Below are 16,275 nucleotides of genomic sequence, written 5' to 3'. Positions count from 1 at the left end.
ATTTAGTAAAGAAACAGAACCCCTTTGAAACCAGGAGCATTCTCTATTAAATTTTAGTGGACCATATCTATTACAGCTCAAAAGAGTTGTAAGAAGTAGTTTGAGATCTCCTGATTTTTAATGTTTTACTTTCCCAGAGTGGTGTAAAACATGGGGATTAGCCATACCACTTTATATTGATTAGTGTGACCTATTAAGACCTGACTCCACACCACCACATCAGCACGTTTATAGCTTTTTAAAGATTTAATTAGGACTTCCTAGATAAAATGAAAGTATTTTATAAAGCAGTTATGGAAACAAGTACGTACTCTTGGTTTATCAGTTTGACATCTAAAAACATTGTTTTGAATTGCTAATAACTCCTATTAACCATCAATTGATGACCAGGTTGAAAGCAGGAGGATCTGCAGACATCCAGACCCAGTACCACTGAGCTTGCCCAGCCTCCAGCCGGTGGGCCTGGTGCGTCACTGCCGCTGAGATATGCATCTCTCAGTTGGCTTCTGGGGCCTCTGCACGATGGGTCATGGCTGCAAACAGAAAGCATGACACAATATTTTTCTCTGTTAAAAATGAAATCTGGGAAAATCAACATTGGTTAAGCAAACAACTAATCTTCAAAGCTGTTGGAATCAATCCAGCTTTTAAAGATATTTTATAATCTTATAAGTCTATAGTAATTAAAAGACAGCTTCATAAAAATGTGTGTAGCCATCTTTACCAATTAAAAATCTAGCATAATACTATGAAATAAACTCGAATTTAGTTTGTCCACATAATACTACTACTGAAATAAGTGGTACTTTAAAGAGCTTTTGTAATTAAATATATTTTATAGTCAGAAAACCTTGGATTTTAACCATCTCTTTCTAATACACATAGAAAAACAGTAGGATGAGAATAATTTCTATAACCAATCAACAAAGATATTTTGAAAGTGCAGGTAAAATAAGTTCTTTTAAGTAAAATATTGAATAATATGCTTGTAATAAATGGAGGGGCATGTAGGATATGACTAAGTATATATCTATCCAGGTATAAATTAAGATAAAAGCCTATGTCTTCAGAGAGAGGAGGAGGAGAGATAGATAGAAAAACAGACAAATAGATCATTTTTAATGGGAAAGTGATATTCCACAAACCATATGCAGAGAAATATTTTCCCAGCTGTGTCATCTCATATTTTTGGTTTGTAGGGGAGGAAGAAGTATGCCTCTACCCTTTAGGTCCTTCTGGCTGGTCTAGGAATTAAATTGACATGAGACAGAATAACAGGAGAAAATCAAACAAATTCAGTAACCTATAAACATGGGAGAATCCCAGGAAAACTGAGTAACTGGCCAAAATGGCTGAAGCCACCACTTTAAATACCATCTTCAGCTAAATACAAAGGAGGATCTTGAGGGTGGTGGTTTGGGACTTCAGAGGGGAGGAAGGCAATTCATATGCAGACAAAAAAGCCAATGTTTGGTAAACGAATGTTTGCTGGGCCATCTGTAGACAATGAGAGGGAACATTGATAAAAAATGGGCCTTGCTAGGTGCCTTCCTGTCTGCCGCACCTGGAGTTATCTATGGTCATCACTCCTTTCTGGGACAGGCCTTCTATCTTAAATTCTTTTATGCAGTTGGGGGAAGGTCAAAGTTTCTTTCTCAGTCTTGTTCTTAAAAATAATCAAGGCTTGGAGACACACTTTGGAGTGGCAAATTCTGAAACCCCATAGTTGATTCTCTTACATCCAACAGTTTGTTGTATTCTAAAATAGGAAAATACAACATACCGTGTGGGATTGTTGTAACATAGCTTTGTTGGCACTGGGAACGCAGCTGTTCAGTAAATGGCAGTTCCTGTTTTTACATATTGCTTAATCTCTACATGGAGCTCCACTGGCCTTTGCACAGGCAGCTCCGGCCCTGGGCAGAGCCGTGGAGTCCTTTGTGCTCTCAGCTTTCACTTGGGTTGCCTGATACAACTATGGGGACTCCCCTTTCTGATCTGTCAGATACCCAGTGCCCCTTGCTGTCAGAACAGCAGGGATGGATCAGATCCTGGTCATTTTGAGTGGTACAATTTCTTTAGTATGCCTGAATTTTAATCAGCCACTTTAGGTCCTTTGTCCTTAATTTTACATAGCACAGGGTCTGGTGTACGTTAGATATTCAAAGATTTGCTGAAGGAAAGCCACTGTTCCTTTATAAAATAATTTTAAGCATCATTAAGTAACTGTAAAGGCTCTGGCTGGAGGATTACACAAGGCCCATGGTTCCTGAAATCACACTCTTTAGGCTAAACTGCCAGGTAAAGTAATAGAGGACTTTGAGGGCGACAGCTGTGACATGTGGGATGGAGAGATCAAAAGGGATGGTCCTCAGTGGGCCCTGCTGATAAGCCCAGTGTCTCCTTGAGAGGGCCAGTGGGCTGGGGCTGCGGGGACCTGAGCGAGAACAAACGGGGAGTCTAAGACCTAATAAACAACCCAATGCAAGGTAGCAACTGGTGGTGGGGTCAAATTCCAGGCACAGCGTCCCAGGCCAGGAGGTGAGGGCAGCTGATGTCACAGAGGGTTAAGATTGTTTCTAGGCAGAATAAAAAGGTGGGTGCAGGCCTGGCCGGAGGCCTGTGTTGAAGGTGGAAACTGAGGCAAACACCAAGGTCACCTTCACTCTCTTCCTTCCAGAGACAAGAGAAGATGCTTCCTTCAGTGCTGGCCAGTCTAGTACTGTTGAAGGACACAGCCAGTTAAAGTGGCCTGGATCTCTGTTATGAGTTGAACTGTGTCCCCCAAAAAGACGTGTTGAATTCCTAAAGCCCAGTACCTCAGAATGTGACCTTATTTGGAAATAGGGTTGTTGTAGATATAATTAGTTAAGATGAGGTCATACCATAGTGGGATGAACCCTTAATCCAATATGACTAGTGTCCTTATAAGAAAAGGAGAAAATAGACACACTTGGGGAGAAGACGCCATGTGACAGCAGAGGTGGCGAGTGGAGTGACGCAGCTTCAAGCCAAGGAACGCCAAAGGTGGATGGCCCCCACGAGAAGCCAGACGGAGGCAAGGAGAGATTCTCCCCTCCAGGTTGCAGAGGGAGCGCGGCCCTGCCGACACTTTGACTTTGGACTTCTAACCCCCCAAACTGAGAGAGAAGAAGTTTCTGTTGTTCCCAGCCTCTTAGTTTGTGGTAGTGTACCATGGTGGCCATAGGAAACTCAAACAGCCCCCAAGACAAATGCTGCGCTTCCTCCACTTAAGAGCCCTGGCAGCCGTGTCTCTGGGGGGACACCACACCCTCCATGCAGATTTGGGTCCCTCCGTAATTGCCATGGTAACTACCCATTTTGGACTTTCAGCTTCCGCTGTACCTGACTGTTCCTCCTCTGGGGCCTGTAACCATTCCTTGGATGTTGCTATTCCAGGATGCCTGGAGGCTGAGGGAGATGTGCCCTCACTTCTAGGATGAAGAACTTGCTCCACCCGCACAGAAGTCTGCCTGGATTCTTGCTTCCCCTCAGATCCTGTCCCAACCCCATAGCCTCTTCGTCCTCCTGCCCCAGGAGCCCAGAGGCAGCCTTTACATTTTCCCAGGAGTTACAGTTCAGTTCATAATGTAAGTCACTCTTCCTCCCTGCTGATATCCTGGCATACAACCTTATGTATACGGTACCACATCTTCTGGTAATGAAGGTTCTGACAATGAACTGAGCCACAAGAATACATCCTCTTCGTTAGTGTTGAATATCTGAAGACAGGATAGCTTAGTTATTAAATATATGTGTGTAGTTCTGTTCTTTTATTAAAGAAATGGACCTTTAGCAGAAATTTACTTAAATAGCTTTGCATTCAGTGGATTCTATGCTCCTTCTGAGAAGTAGTAAGTGCATAGTCCCGAGCATACGATACATATAAGCTTCACACTTGATTATGACACATCATGCTTAGAACAATTGGTTAAATTTAGATGTTAAAATGCATTTTTTTGGTTTTAACAATAGTCTGAGTGACCTAGTTAACCATTCAAGGTTACATTTCGGTAAGGCTTGAATGATCATTGCTTAAATTAAGAACTATCAGATAAAGAAAGGCAAGGAAGAGACCAAATCCAAATTAAATAAAGAAGAGGGAAAATGAAGAAATAAGACGAAGGAAAGGGGAAAGAGTGAGAATAATGTCCGGAACGTGTAAGAGGGCCAGCTTCTTGTTGAGGGGAGCTGTAATGCTAAACAGGACTGATGGTTTTATTGATTGCGAAATCATATGAAGATTATTCCAAAAGTCAAGTAAAAGGAGGATGGCGCACCTGCCTCACCACCTGGATGTTAGTGATGGAGCTGGGCTTCGGTCAGATCTGAGTTGAGAAGCCATGCACTTTCGCTATGCTGAGCCTTCTCTGCATTTACATAGGAAAAAGCTTCTTACTCTTTTTTTCCCTTTGTATGCTTTTTTGGGAACAAAATAACTCCTCGAGGGCCTTCTGTGCATCAGACTAATGTACGTGTTTGGCCTTCCTGACTGCGGTTGTGGTCAGTGCGCACTCTGAGCAGCCGCTGCAGGTGCCTGACTGCGCGTTCCGGGCCTTGCGCCGAGGCTGACCAGGATCTCCTTGCCCCCTCCAGGAGCCGAGGTGACCTACATGAACATGACCGCGTACAACAAGGGCCGGCTGCAGTCCTCCTTCTGGATTGTGGACAAACAGCACGTTTACATTGGCAGCGCTGGTTTGGACTGGCAATCCCTGGGACAGGTAATTTTTCCACATTGTGTGAACTCAGAGTTCCATCGCCATCAAAACCACCAGCTCCATAAAGTGCTCAATCACGTCCATTGTGGTTCAGGGAAATAAAACCTATCGTACTTATTATTTTTAACTGTGTAGTTTTAATAGGCTCATCTTTAATGTGAAATAATAAACCTTCCCTTCTCAGAATCATCTTGCCAAAAAAACTGCCATTGCTTCATTTGGTAATTCACATGCTACTCTCAGATTCTTCAGAGCAGGTTGGTGTGTAATTTATTTACGCAATCCTGGATGTTCAGAACGAGATCTTATAATCTGTGAGATAGAGTTTCCTCTGTCTTCTCCTGTGAGATAGTTTTCACTTATAAATTCAGTATAGGATAGTATGTTTCCGAATAGTAATCATTTATGTTATTCCTTTAATAAATCTTAAGCTGAAGATGTTATCATCTTTCCCTTTTCAAATAACTAACTTCAAAAACCTTTAAAATACACTTGACCAGTCTTGTAATTTTCACGTATTTATTTGTGCCAGAGGTGATCCCTAGAAGATTACATATCACCTTCTTCCCATTGGTCAACTGGCGGCAGGAAGTTCCCAGTCACTGGTGCATAGGAAGACTGGCCAGTCCGCTGTGCATGCACAGGGCACACACACGCTGCATTTTAGCTGAGCTCTTTATTTACTATTAAGATCTCTGAAATTACCAAGTGAGGTATACTGCACTTCCGTGTGTCCCCATGGGAAAGAAAGCATTGATGTGCAGAGACACAGGGCCTTAACTTGTAAAGACACTCCCACACTGGATAAATCTGAGAGAGGGTCACGTTATATTTGTACTGTTAGCTTCAGGCGTTTAGCCGTTGGCCTCCCCATTTCCACTCATCCCCTTTTTCCTTCTTAAACTGCCACCTTCCGTGCACACACTCCATCTATTTTTCCTCATTTATGGTTGAGGCAGGTAAAAGTGCTCAGTTGTAAAAGAAATATGCAATGGGCAAACTGCAAATAATCCATAATCAATCTATAAATTAAATTTTAGGGTGAGTTTATTGAGTCAAGTCTGAGGACTAGCCTGAGGGGCTTCCTTCCTCAAGGAAGGAGGCACCCCCAAGAAGTGGGGTGTACAGAGGGGTTGTATACTGTCTTGGAACAAAGAGCACACATCACGTATGACAGGAATGTCCCTTTTATAATTGTCACGAGATGCTTAGCTGGCACGGCAGGTCAGTGGTCACAAGGTGAGCACAGCAGGTCGGTAATCAATCCTTAGAGTCCAGGAAGAGGTGCTTATCCTTAAGGAAATGATGATATGGGGGGAAGCTGCATCCCTATCTTGAAGGGCATCCTTCTTGTCTTTAGGACACTGTAAATGTTTAAAGCAGATGTACAGTGCATGCTCAGCAGGCCACATCAGGTCTTTTGGGAGAAACAAGTTCAGGCCAAATTAGTTTTAAACCAGATGACTTCCTCATATACTCCAATATATTCTATTGCTTTTCGTTTATTTATCAAAACTAAATGCTAAAAATCCAGTTATTTCCCTCTCCACAGAATAGACAGTGCAGAGCCAAAGTACAACTATGTAAGGTGGTTTTTCTACTTTCATATTTAAAGAATAGTCCAAGGAATCCAGCCTCAAGGGTCAAACATTTGTTCTTTCTAATAAGAGAATCTCCCGTCCCAGCAAAGGGGAACACTGAGGGAAAATTCCATGACTCATTTTGGGATGAAGACACCATCAAAGATTGACAGAACCTTGTTTATGTTGTGTTTGCTCAGGAAATAGAGAAGGAGCTATCTCCTGATATAAAAATGATTGTGAACAAAATAATAGCATCAATAATAGTAATGGCAACAATAACTAGCATATGGTGAATGCCAGGTGCTGTTGTAAGCCATTTAACTGGATTGTTTAGTTTAAATTTCACAGCGATCCTATGAGGTAAATGCTATTTTTGTCTCCATTCTAAAGGTAAGTAGACTTGAGCCCAGAATTCAGTTTCAATAATGACTCTTTTAAGGCAACTCCTTCCAGTATTAATTCTGATATGAAAAATAAAAATTTTGATTTTGTGTATCTCCTATCTGATGGCCCTTCAAACACACACATGAAAAATATTGATTAAGCAACTTTGGCTTACCTCAGAAATGGGGAGTAAGAAAAGGGAAGTAAGTATAAAGCCTCATTAATTTAGAGTATTTAGAGGAAAACAGTCTAATTTATGAAAATATCTGAGTTCATCTTTTGCTTTGTTTGTACTTACCTAATCAAGAAGCATCTTTCGCACAGAAATTTTCAGCTGAGTCTCCTATAAGGAACAGATAAGACTGGTTCTGTAGTGGTGCTGATTACATGTAAATCCAGCTGCTGAGTGGTTTTTAACGAGCATTGTTTACTTGTTTTTAGAAAATGCACTTCCCCATCACCAAATTTTATTTCCTTTGTTATGAATTCATGTTAAGTGACAGGGTCTGAAGGTCTGTGAATTCTATTTGAATGAGGTTTGAATTACTGAGGTTTAATGACATGTCTAAAGTTTTGAGCGAGTTATCTCTATTGCCATCTTCTCTTTTCCTTGGATGGACAGACTTTCAAGTATTCAGTGTGGGTTTCTCTGCCTGAGGACCATTCGTTTCTCTTTGTTTTTTGTTGTTTGTTTTGTAGGAAAGTGGGTTGACTTTTAAGTGGTCATTCTTAATCTGTGTAGTCATTTGGATATTATTTCCTGTTGAAATGGATCATCACTGTGAAACATGCGTTTTAACCGTGGTAAATGCAGAGTAAGGGCAAGCTGCAAGTTATTTCCTATTATGCAGATAAAGAATCCAAGCCATCTTATGATCTCTCCTTGCTCACACGTTCCTAAGGGGTAGCCAATTTCCCTTCATATTACAGAGAAGAGTACGAGTCTGAGGCCTAATGGGAAAGCCCCAGGACCCAGTCCTCTGTTTCACAGCTAGTCAAGTTCGTTTCCTAAGGACCAATCGACTCCTTGTGATTCATTTAATGCCACTCTCAGTAGCAACTGGAGAATTGCAGCGTCTCACTTCTGCCCTTGCATGGACCTGGGCCCTTCAGACCTGTCTGGAAGAGACATCCCTCTGACCTCATCCTGTGGCTGGTTTGTTCGCAGCTCCTAAGACATATAAGGAGAGAGCATAAACTGAGTGGACTTTTCAGGGTTCCCTCCTTCAGCTCGAATATACCAACAAAGTTAGACTTTTAAAAACTCAAATGGATTAACGTGATATTTCTTAAGTATGGAGCAAGTGTAACACAAGGTTTAAAAAATGAACTTATTTTATAATCCACCATAAATTCACAGGGAGGAAAGCCATGAGAAAGTGCTGAGCGCTCCCAAGTCCCCATGAAGAGAGGGCAGGTCACGGGTCACACTCACCAGCCGTGTGTGGAAACGGTCCTTGCAGGAGGGTACCTGGGGGGGATTGGGGAAAATGCTTCAGGTTTGAATAAAAGGCTTATGTGGTCAGACACTTCCCAATGGGCTGCTTTTGTGGGAATCTGCATTCTTCTCTTGGTTGTAAGTTAATAGCAGGTTAGACTCCATTGGCATCAGGGATTTGGCAGGAGGTGAGTGGAAATAATCTTTGCGTCATTTTTTTCCGAAAGGCTACTATTTATGTGCCAAGCACTGTGCTATCATTTTATACATACTTCTTCATTTGTCATAGCAACCTAAAGGTGGGTATTATTCCCACCTTCCAAATGAAGATAATACTGGAAAAATAAAAACAGAACAGATGCTATTGCTGCTCTTCTCCCCTGTGAAATAGTAAAACACTGCCTGCCCTGTGTAGGCGGTAAGCCTTTGGAGATGATGCTCATACGCTTTAGATTGACAGTTCAGTTGGCAGAGTCTGCACCTTTCATTTCATTCCTGACGATTTGGGACTCAGGTATGAATCAACCCTAAGTTCTCATCTTTCTGCTGCCAAGCTAAACTCTCAAAAACAAAACTATATCTCATTTCTATTTTCTTAGTAATCTTCCCTATTTTCCTCCTGGAAGAGACTATATTCTTTGCTGGGGTAGAGAGGAGACCTGGCTGTGGAGGGAGCAGCGTTTGAAGCTCTTCTACAGGAACAGTTAACATCCCATTTGCTCCCCTGCAACTGTTTGTCAACTGCTAACCTGCCCAGACTTCTCTTTCATCAATACCCACCCCCCCTGCCTTGTGCACCCTTCCCCCATAGCTCTCGGGATTGGGGATCAAGTTATTACACTAACTTTTTGTCTTAAATTAGTTTTCCTTTCACCGTGTTTGACTATGTGGGATTTTTCTTGGTCTACCTTAGTGTGACATAAAACATGGCACAGCGGGACCCATGCATTAGAACAGATTTCAATTTGAGTAAAGTTGTGCATGAAGCTAACAATTACATGAAGAATTATAATAGGTTTCTCAAGTATCAAATTCAACCTATTTCATCAGCTTTATATTTTGTGACATTTTCTAGTGAAATCAGATTATCGCTATCAATCATTGCCTTAAATCTATGATAAGGAGCAGAAATTATAGAACTGATAATAATAACATCTTCAATGTATTGAGGGCTTTTTCTGTACGAGGCATTCTTCTAAGCATTAGAGAGTATGAACTCATTTAATTTTCACAGTAAACCTTTCTTGTAAATACCACTGTTGTTACCAGACCAAATGGGGGTCCCTTCTTGGGAGTTAAATCAAACTGCACCAGAAGTAGTTGTCTCACAAAGCAGAATTTTTATTTGCGGCATGCAGCAAAGAAAAATGGAGAACATAGGGAATAATTTCACAAAGCTATGGCCCCCCAAACATGGAAGGGTGGGTGTCTTATTTGGGGTAGGGAATGAATATTCAAAGGAGGAGTTTCATCATCACTTATAGAGGCGGGCATAAGCTTGTGGTTGCGGTCTGGGCCACTTCAGAGCAGCTGCGTCCAGGGTGGTTGTGGCTTAGAGCTTCTGCCTGGAACATGGCTGAAAACCACGTAAGGTCAGGGCCCCAAGGTGTTAGATAAAGGAACGCCTGCACCTTGCAAGAAGTCAGGAGAATTAGGTCAGACAATAAGGTCAGAGTTTAGGCAGGACAAGAGAAGTGGGTTGGAGCACATGGCTGGTGACACTATCACCCCCTTATTTTACAAAGGAGGAAACTGAGACACAAATAAATAACTTACCCAGGGTCACCTTCCAGAAAGTGGCAAAGCTAGAATGCAAACCCAGGCAATCTAGTTCCAAACCCCTCAGTCTTATTCTACTGCTAATAATTTTAAAAATGAATCCCATTTATGAGAAATCATTTTCTTTCATGATCTTGCAGATTTCCTCTCTCTCACTCTTTAAGAAAAGCAGACAACACTGTTGACGGAGAAACTCTTCGCTCATTCACATCTTTCTGATTGCAAACCTGTCATGACATCATGGCCACAGAATGACGCCTGCTGTTGTTCAATACTTGAGTTCTGCAAGCTCACTGCACCTTCACCTCTGGGTTGAGTTCCAAAGGCCAAAAAGTCACTGTGTGTGCTTCTCTGCTCCTCTCCTGCAGGGGTCCAGGACGTGCGCCTTGAACTGTGGCCCCGGGGAGCCCTGTGGGAGGGAAGAGAACACCACTGCAGGCTTTGCACAGAGGGGGCTGGATTTGTGAATCTCAGGAGCTCCAAAAAAGACCATAGAGGGAACAAGAAATCCAGCACTAACAAAGCAAACAAAAGACTCACCAGTGTGTGAAGTAGAAGGAAAAGGGCACAGCCGTCTTCAAACCCCAGGGCTGTGGAGGCGTGAGGCTGAAAGGGGAGGAGTGAGAAGGAAAATGGGAAAAGCATGTTTTTAGAAAAAGTCACTCTTATAATTTTTGAACAAACTCTCTTAAATGAACTGTTAGCCTACAGCTGAAGGCGGGGTTCAATTGGTGCATTGGTCACAAGAATCCGGCAACTCTGGAGAGGGGATATTTTTAGATACTATTTTTAAATGTCATTAGGACAACAGGAATAGGCCAATTTAAACTCTGTTAATGCGTTTAATCCTAGTCCACCTTTATTCTGAAAAGACTGGAAGGTGCATGTGAAAACAGGCCGGCTCCTGGGGCGCCCCGGTGCGGGAGGAATGAGGGAGGTCATCCAGTGGCTGCTGGCATCACTGTGCCGGCGATGGACCCCGCAGCAGCCCGGGCAGGAGGGCACAGTCACTTAGCAGCCGGCCCAGACCTGCTCTGTGACTTGGGCAGCGAGAGCAAGCCAGCCCAGGATCTGCTCGGTGTCTAGAAGCACTGAAGCTTTTAATCGCGGGACTGGAAGTGACCTCAGAGAACAAGCAGTCTCGTGTTTCAAGGTGTGTTTTATGAAATGCTGTTTCAGTGAGACAGTCGTGGTCGTTGCCTGAGAAAAGGATTCTTCCTCCCTAAGGTGGAGAAACTGTAGGGTTCATTTAAATGGCTTTCCCTGCTGTGGGCCTCCTCGGACCTGGTAACGCGCTAACGTGTTGGTGACTCTCCAAGAGGGTGGAGAGTGTGCAGCATTCCTCAAACCTGTTTGGCCATGAACTCCTGTTCACAGTTAATGTTATGGATCAAATGTTCCTTGAAGCCCATCTGTTTCCGCAAATGCTGATCTAAACCAGCACGCCCTGCACAGATGACCACGCTGACGCAAAGGGCTGGAGAGTTGGGTGAGTAGGTACTAGTCACCTAGTCACTTACCCATGACCTCTCATCCCTTTATGCCAGGTTTTAGGACTCTCAGGCAAATGTTCTTTGCACCACAGCATGCTCCCCTAAGAAAAATATGTAATTGTAGATTTCTGTCTCCTTAGCAACTAAACAACTGGACAGTTGGCAAGCCTGGGCTGTCTCACGTGGGAAAGATAATCAACGCATAGTTATTACACAGTTACTGTATTCAGAGACCTGCACTGATCGTTGTGGAGGGTTTGAAAAAAATGACAAAAACCTGCAAAAAGTTTACAATCCAGTTTGAAAAACAAAATATTTAAGCATTCTTTAAGATGAATATGACCATCCAGGATATTTGCCAAGTGGGACCAGCAACATCATTTTTGGGACCCAGTACAAAATGAAAACAGAGGGCCTCTAGTGAAAAAATGATCAAGAATTTCAAGATGGCAACAGCAGAGCATTAAACCAAGCTTGGGATTCTTCTAAGTCAGGGTCCTTCTGAGTTCGGGGCCCTGTGTGACTACACAGAAGTGCCGTGAACCCTGGTGCTAAATGACAGGAGTCAGCAGTTAGTACTTTGGGGACTGGGGAAGAGGACAGTCCGTGTAGACAACAGTGAAGGCCATGGCGAGAAGATGAGGTTTGAGCTGAGCCTTAAGTGATGAGTGAGCTGAAGACAGAAATGGATTCTAAGCATAAGTAAAGACACAGAATTGGGAACAAGCATGGTGCCTTGGAAGATCCATGAGCAATTTCTTGCAGGACCAGAACGTTCCAGCCAGAGAACCTTGGAACTCAAGGCTAGGAAAGACAAGCGTAAGCTTGGGAAGGACTGTGAGTGCCCAGCATAGGATGTCGATTCAGTCCTGTGGGCTACTGGGAATTCCTGAAGAGCTGTGATGGGGCCAGGACCTCACAACAATGGAACAAGTCTGGAGAAGGTACACAGGTTGAGGAGTGAGGAGAGCAGGGAGACAGAGAGCCTACACCCAAGATTACAGAGGGAAGTGACAGGAGTAAGTTATGATGGTGTGAAGGTTAATTTTATGTGTCACCTTGGCTAGGCTATGGTGCCCACTTGTTTAGTCAAACACAAATCTAGGTGTTGCTGTGAAGGTGTTTTTTAGATGCGATTAGCATTTCAATCAGTAGACTTGAGTAAAGCAGATTATCCTCCATACTGTGGGTGGGCCTCGTCCAATCAGTTGAAGGCCTTAAGAGCAAAGACTGAGGTTTCCAGAAGAAGAAATTTGGTCTTAAGACTGCAACATAGAAACCCTGCCTGAGTTTCCAGCCTGCTGGCTTGCCCAATGGCTTTCAGACTTGCCAACCCCCATAATCATGTGAGCCAATTCCTTAAAATAAACCTCTCTCTCTATATATATATGTATATATGTCCTATTGGTTCAGTTTCTCTGGAGAACCCGAGCTAATACAGATGGTGACTATGAGAACTAGAAGGAAATATACCAGGAGAGACATGGCAAAGCTGTGTCATGGGTAACTGATGGGTTGTAAGGAATTAGCCAAAGGAAAATGTGGGCATTGTTTCCGGCATCTGGAGCTGGGCCAGCTGGGAGAAGGACCAAACTGTCAACAGAAATGGGGAATTTCAGGAAGAAGGGGCAGCTCTGATGTCCAATGGGCAGCTGGAGAAAGAGCAAGGAAATTGGCCGATATTGATGCTTTTTATCTGGGAGTTTGAGCACCTGAATACTAATAGTTTATGACTAACCCTAAAGCTACTGATTTCATCAGGGCCGCTGTTTCTGACAGTAGCCATTTGGTGTGGTATTGGCACCAGTCGCGCTCCCTCTGCCTCGCCAGGCCGGGACTTCTTTCAAGTTGAAGTCATAGCCTGATGTAGAAGGAGAAAGATGTTAAGGCTCCAGGTGTCTTTGATTCCCTCTTCTTGTCTCCTTTTCTTTTAATTAAAAGAACAAAGAACTGAGGGAGAGTTTTGAAGACCCAGTGGGCGTGCCAGTGGGCAGGAGGAAGGCACAGTTTTATAGAACATCCTGGCACCGCCATTCTGTGCCAGCCCTGAGCTACATTTTTCTCTGAATTTATGAGGTTCTAAAGACGCGTTGTGGCTCCCAGGGAAGTGGCGCGGGGTGCACTGGTGATGCAGGTAACTAGATAGCAGACCCAAAATGAAGACGGACCAAGGCAAGAGGCAGTCTGCAAACACAACAGGGAGTAATTAATATTCTTTAGACATCATGTAATGAAGAAGAATAAAGGATTCTTTCTCCTCATGTTGATTTAGAGGATTACCTGGGCTGCTTAGAGAGGTCATTTTTGTTCGCATGTGCATTCTACAGTAACTGAGGGGGTGGAAGTGCCTATTTCTTACAAAAGAAATGGATTAGCAGACTGCATTTCCATTAACAAAGTCATACTGATTCTCTACAAGTTTTAAAGTAACAATACGGCAGATAATATTGTTCAAAAGAGGTGTAAGGAGGAAATCCTCTTTCCTAGTTTCCCACGGGAGACGGTCCCACAAGACCAGCTTATTGTCTTATAAAATACAGTCACACGTTGCTTAACAACGGGGATTATTCTGAGAAATGCGTCGTTAGGTGATTTTTGTCATTGTGTGAATATCAGAGAGTGCACTTACACAGACCTAGATGGTAACACCTGCTACACACCTAGGCTGTGTGTTACTAATCTTATGGGACCACCGTTGTATATGTGATCTGTCATTGACCAAAATGTTGTTATGCAGCGCATGACTGCAAGACTCAACTTGTGCAAGTAAGTGAAGAACTATGAGCATCATTTGCCCTCTCCTTTTTGCCTTTCCTAATAGAAGATTTAGTCAGTGAGTCATTCCCATTTATTTCCAAAATTAATTCCTCATACATCCTTCCAACCCTTACTTCCTGAATATGTTCTAAATGGCATGATAATCTGAGATATCCATAATGGTTCCTTATGTAACATGTCTCAAGATTTCTTCCTAGCCACTTTTCTTTTTAGATATCAGCCATTTGGTTAAAGTCTCTCTTAAAATATCATGCCCAAAATTCAGCATGATGGTAGCCTTCCTATGTGGACTTTGGCCTGTAGTCTTTAGACACTATACTTCTAAAAACAGAGGCTAAATCTAGGTTTGCTGTTTTGCCAGCTGCGTTGTTTCTGTTGGTTGTTACTAAGCATGCTGCTGGGTAATGTAGCACAGTGGTGGGAGTCAGATAGAACTGAAATTGAATTTTTTCTACCTCTTATAATCATATAACTCTGGGCAAATTTTTTTCACCTCCCTGAGCTTCAATTTCTTTATCTCTACAACTGACTAATAATACCAGCCTCACACAATTGTTAGGGATCGAATGGGATCTTCCGACACCCCCATGCACCACACCTACAGCGTGGCTACCGCTCAGTAAATTGTAGCCTTAGGGGTGATGATCAGGATCTGTTTTCCTTCCCTGTTAAATTATGTGCATCAGCAGGTCAAGGGAATGCTAGTGTTTATTTATTATCTTTGACAAAAATTTCATAAATCTCCCTAGGTTTGTCCTGTCAATACACACAAAAAAAATCCATAATCAATCTATAAATCAAAATTTGGAGTGAGTTCATTTTGAGCCAGGTCTGAGGACTATAGCCTGGGGCCTTCCATCCCCAAGGAAAGAAAGGCACCAAAGGAATGGGGTGTACAGAGTGGTTATATACCATGTTGGAACATAGAGCATGCATCACATATGATAGGAATGTCCCTTTTACAGTTGTCACGGGATGCTTAGCTGGCACAGCAGGTCAATGGTCAGCAAGTTGGTGGTCACAAGGTGAGCACAGTAGGTCAGTAATTAATCCTTAGTTCCCAGAAAGAGATGCTTATCCTTAAAGAAATGCCAATATGGGGAGAAGCTACATCTCTATCTTTAAGGGCATCATTCTTGTCTTTGGGACACAGTAAATGTTTAAAGCAGATGTACAATGTGTGCTCCACAGACCACATCAGACCCTTTTGGAAAAACAAGGTCAGGCAGAATTAGGTTTACACCAAATGGCTTCCTCATATACTCCAATATATCCTATTGCTTGCCATTTATTTATCAGTCCAAAAACACATGGCTTGTTTAACAGTACAGTGAGGTGAGCAGTGGCACCCAAGGGCCATGGACTAGGGGCTATATCTCTCTGAAGGGAGGTCTCTAATGTCTTAGCCATAGAGCTTTATTCTGCATCCTTTTGTCATCAGTGGTAATACCTACAATGGACCAAATTTATGAGTAGCACAAATCTGGGAGACAGAGCTAAAATCTTGGTTTTCAGAAACAAGACTTAAAGAGATTTCAGCAAGTTAATCAGAACAGTGCTAAGGAGAGGAAATTGAACAGGTGTGGAGAGAGAAATGAAGATCGCACATATGAGAATAAGCAAGAGCTATTTACTCAGAGCTTGCAGTGGCAAGGGGGTCAGCCACTACCTCTTGCATTTGGCAGAGACTCAAAGGCAGGCAGAGGAATGGCTGAGAGCTGGCTAGTGGATAAAAGGGAAGAGGCTCATTGGAGGCTGTTAGCGTAGGGAAGTTGCAGGTGAGCTAACTAGAGTGGGGTATCCTATGTAATCAGTTAGGGGGACATATTTGGCTTTCTCTGATTGGTCCTAAGTTGAAAGCGGGGAAAATGAGGGAAGCTGGTAGCTCTTAATGAGTGCTGGCCCTTTGGGGTCCGATTGCTCCAGGGGAATTGTTTGGCTCTGTCGGCTGCTTGCTGCAGGCTGTGGGTCAGGCTTCTGTTTTTATATGTGATCTGGCCATTGTCCATTTGTCCATTCAGTAGCTCAGGGATAAGCAAGGCCTTCGTCTCATTCCCCGCCCCTCCATCCGCCTCCCC

The 16,275-nt window shown here is 43.1% G+C and overlaps 1 protein-coding gene across 7 annotated transcripts in view; it reads left to right on the top strand.

Moving 5' to 3' along the window:
• The window catches only part of PLD5 (phospholipase D family member 5), a 366,553-nt gene that overhangs the window by 253,389 nt on the left and 96,889 nt on the right, over positions 1-16,275 (top strand). For all 7 annotated transcript variants that reach the window (XM_070501565.1, XM_070501563.1, XM_070501562.1 and 4 more), the window contains one exon: positions 4,618-4,745. In XM_070501565.1, the coding sequence (XP_070357666.1) occupies positions 4,635-4,745 (111 nt within the window). In that variant the 5' untranslated portion in view covers positions 4,618-4,634. The remainder of the gene's footprint in view (positions 1-4,617; positions 4,746-16,275) is intronic.

Source organism: Equus asinus, chromosome 30 (assembly GCF_041296235.1).
Source record: "Equus asinus isolate D_3611 breed Donkey chromosome 30, EquAss-T2T_v2, whole genome shotgun sequence".
NCBI lineage: Eukaryota > Metazoa > Chordata > Mammalia > Perissodactyla > Equidae > Equus > Equus asinus.
The sequence above is the reverse complement of the archived record's forward strand: the minus strand, read 5'-3'. Positions and strand labels throughout refer to the sequence as shown.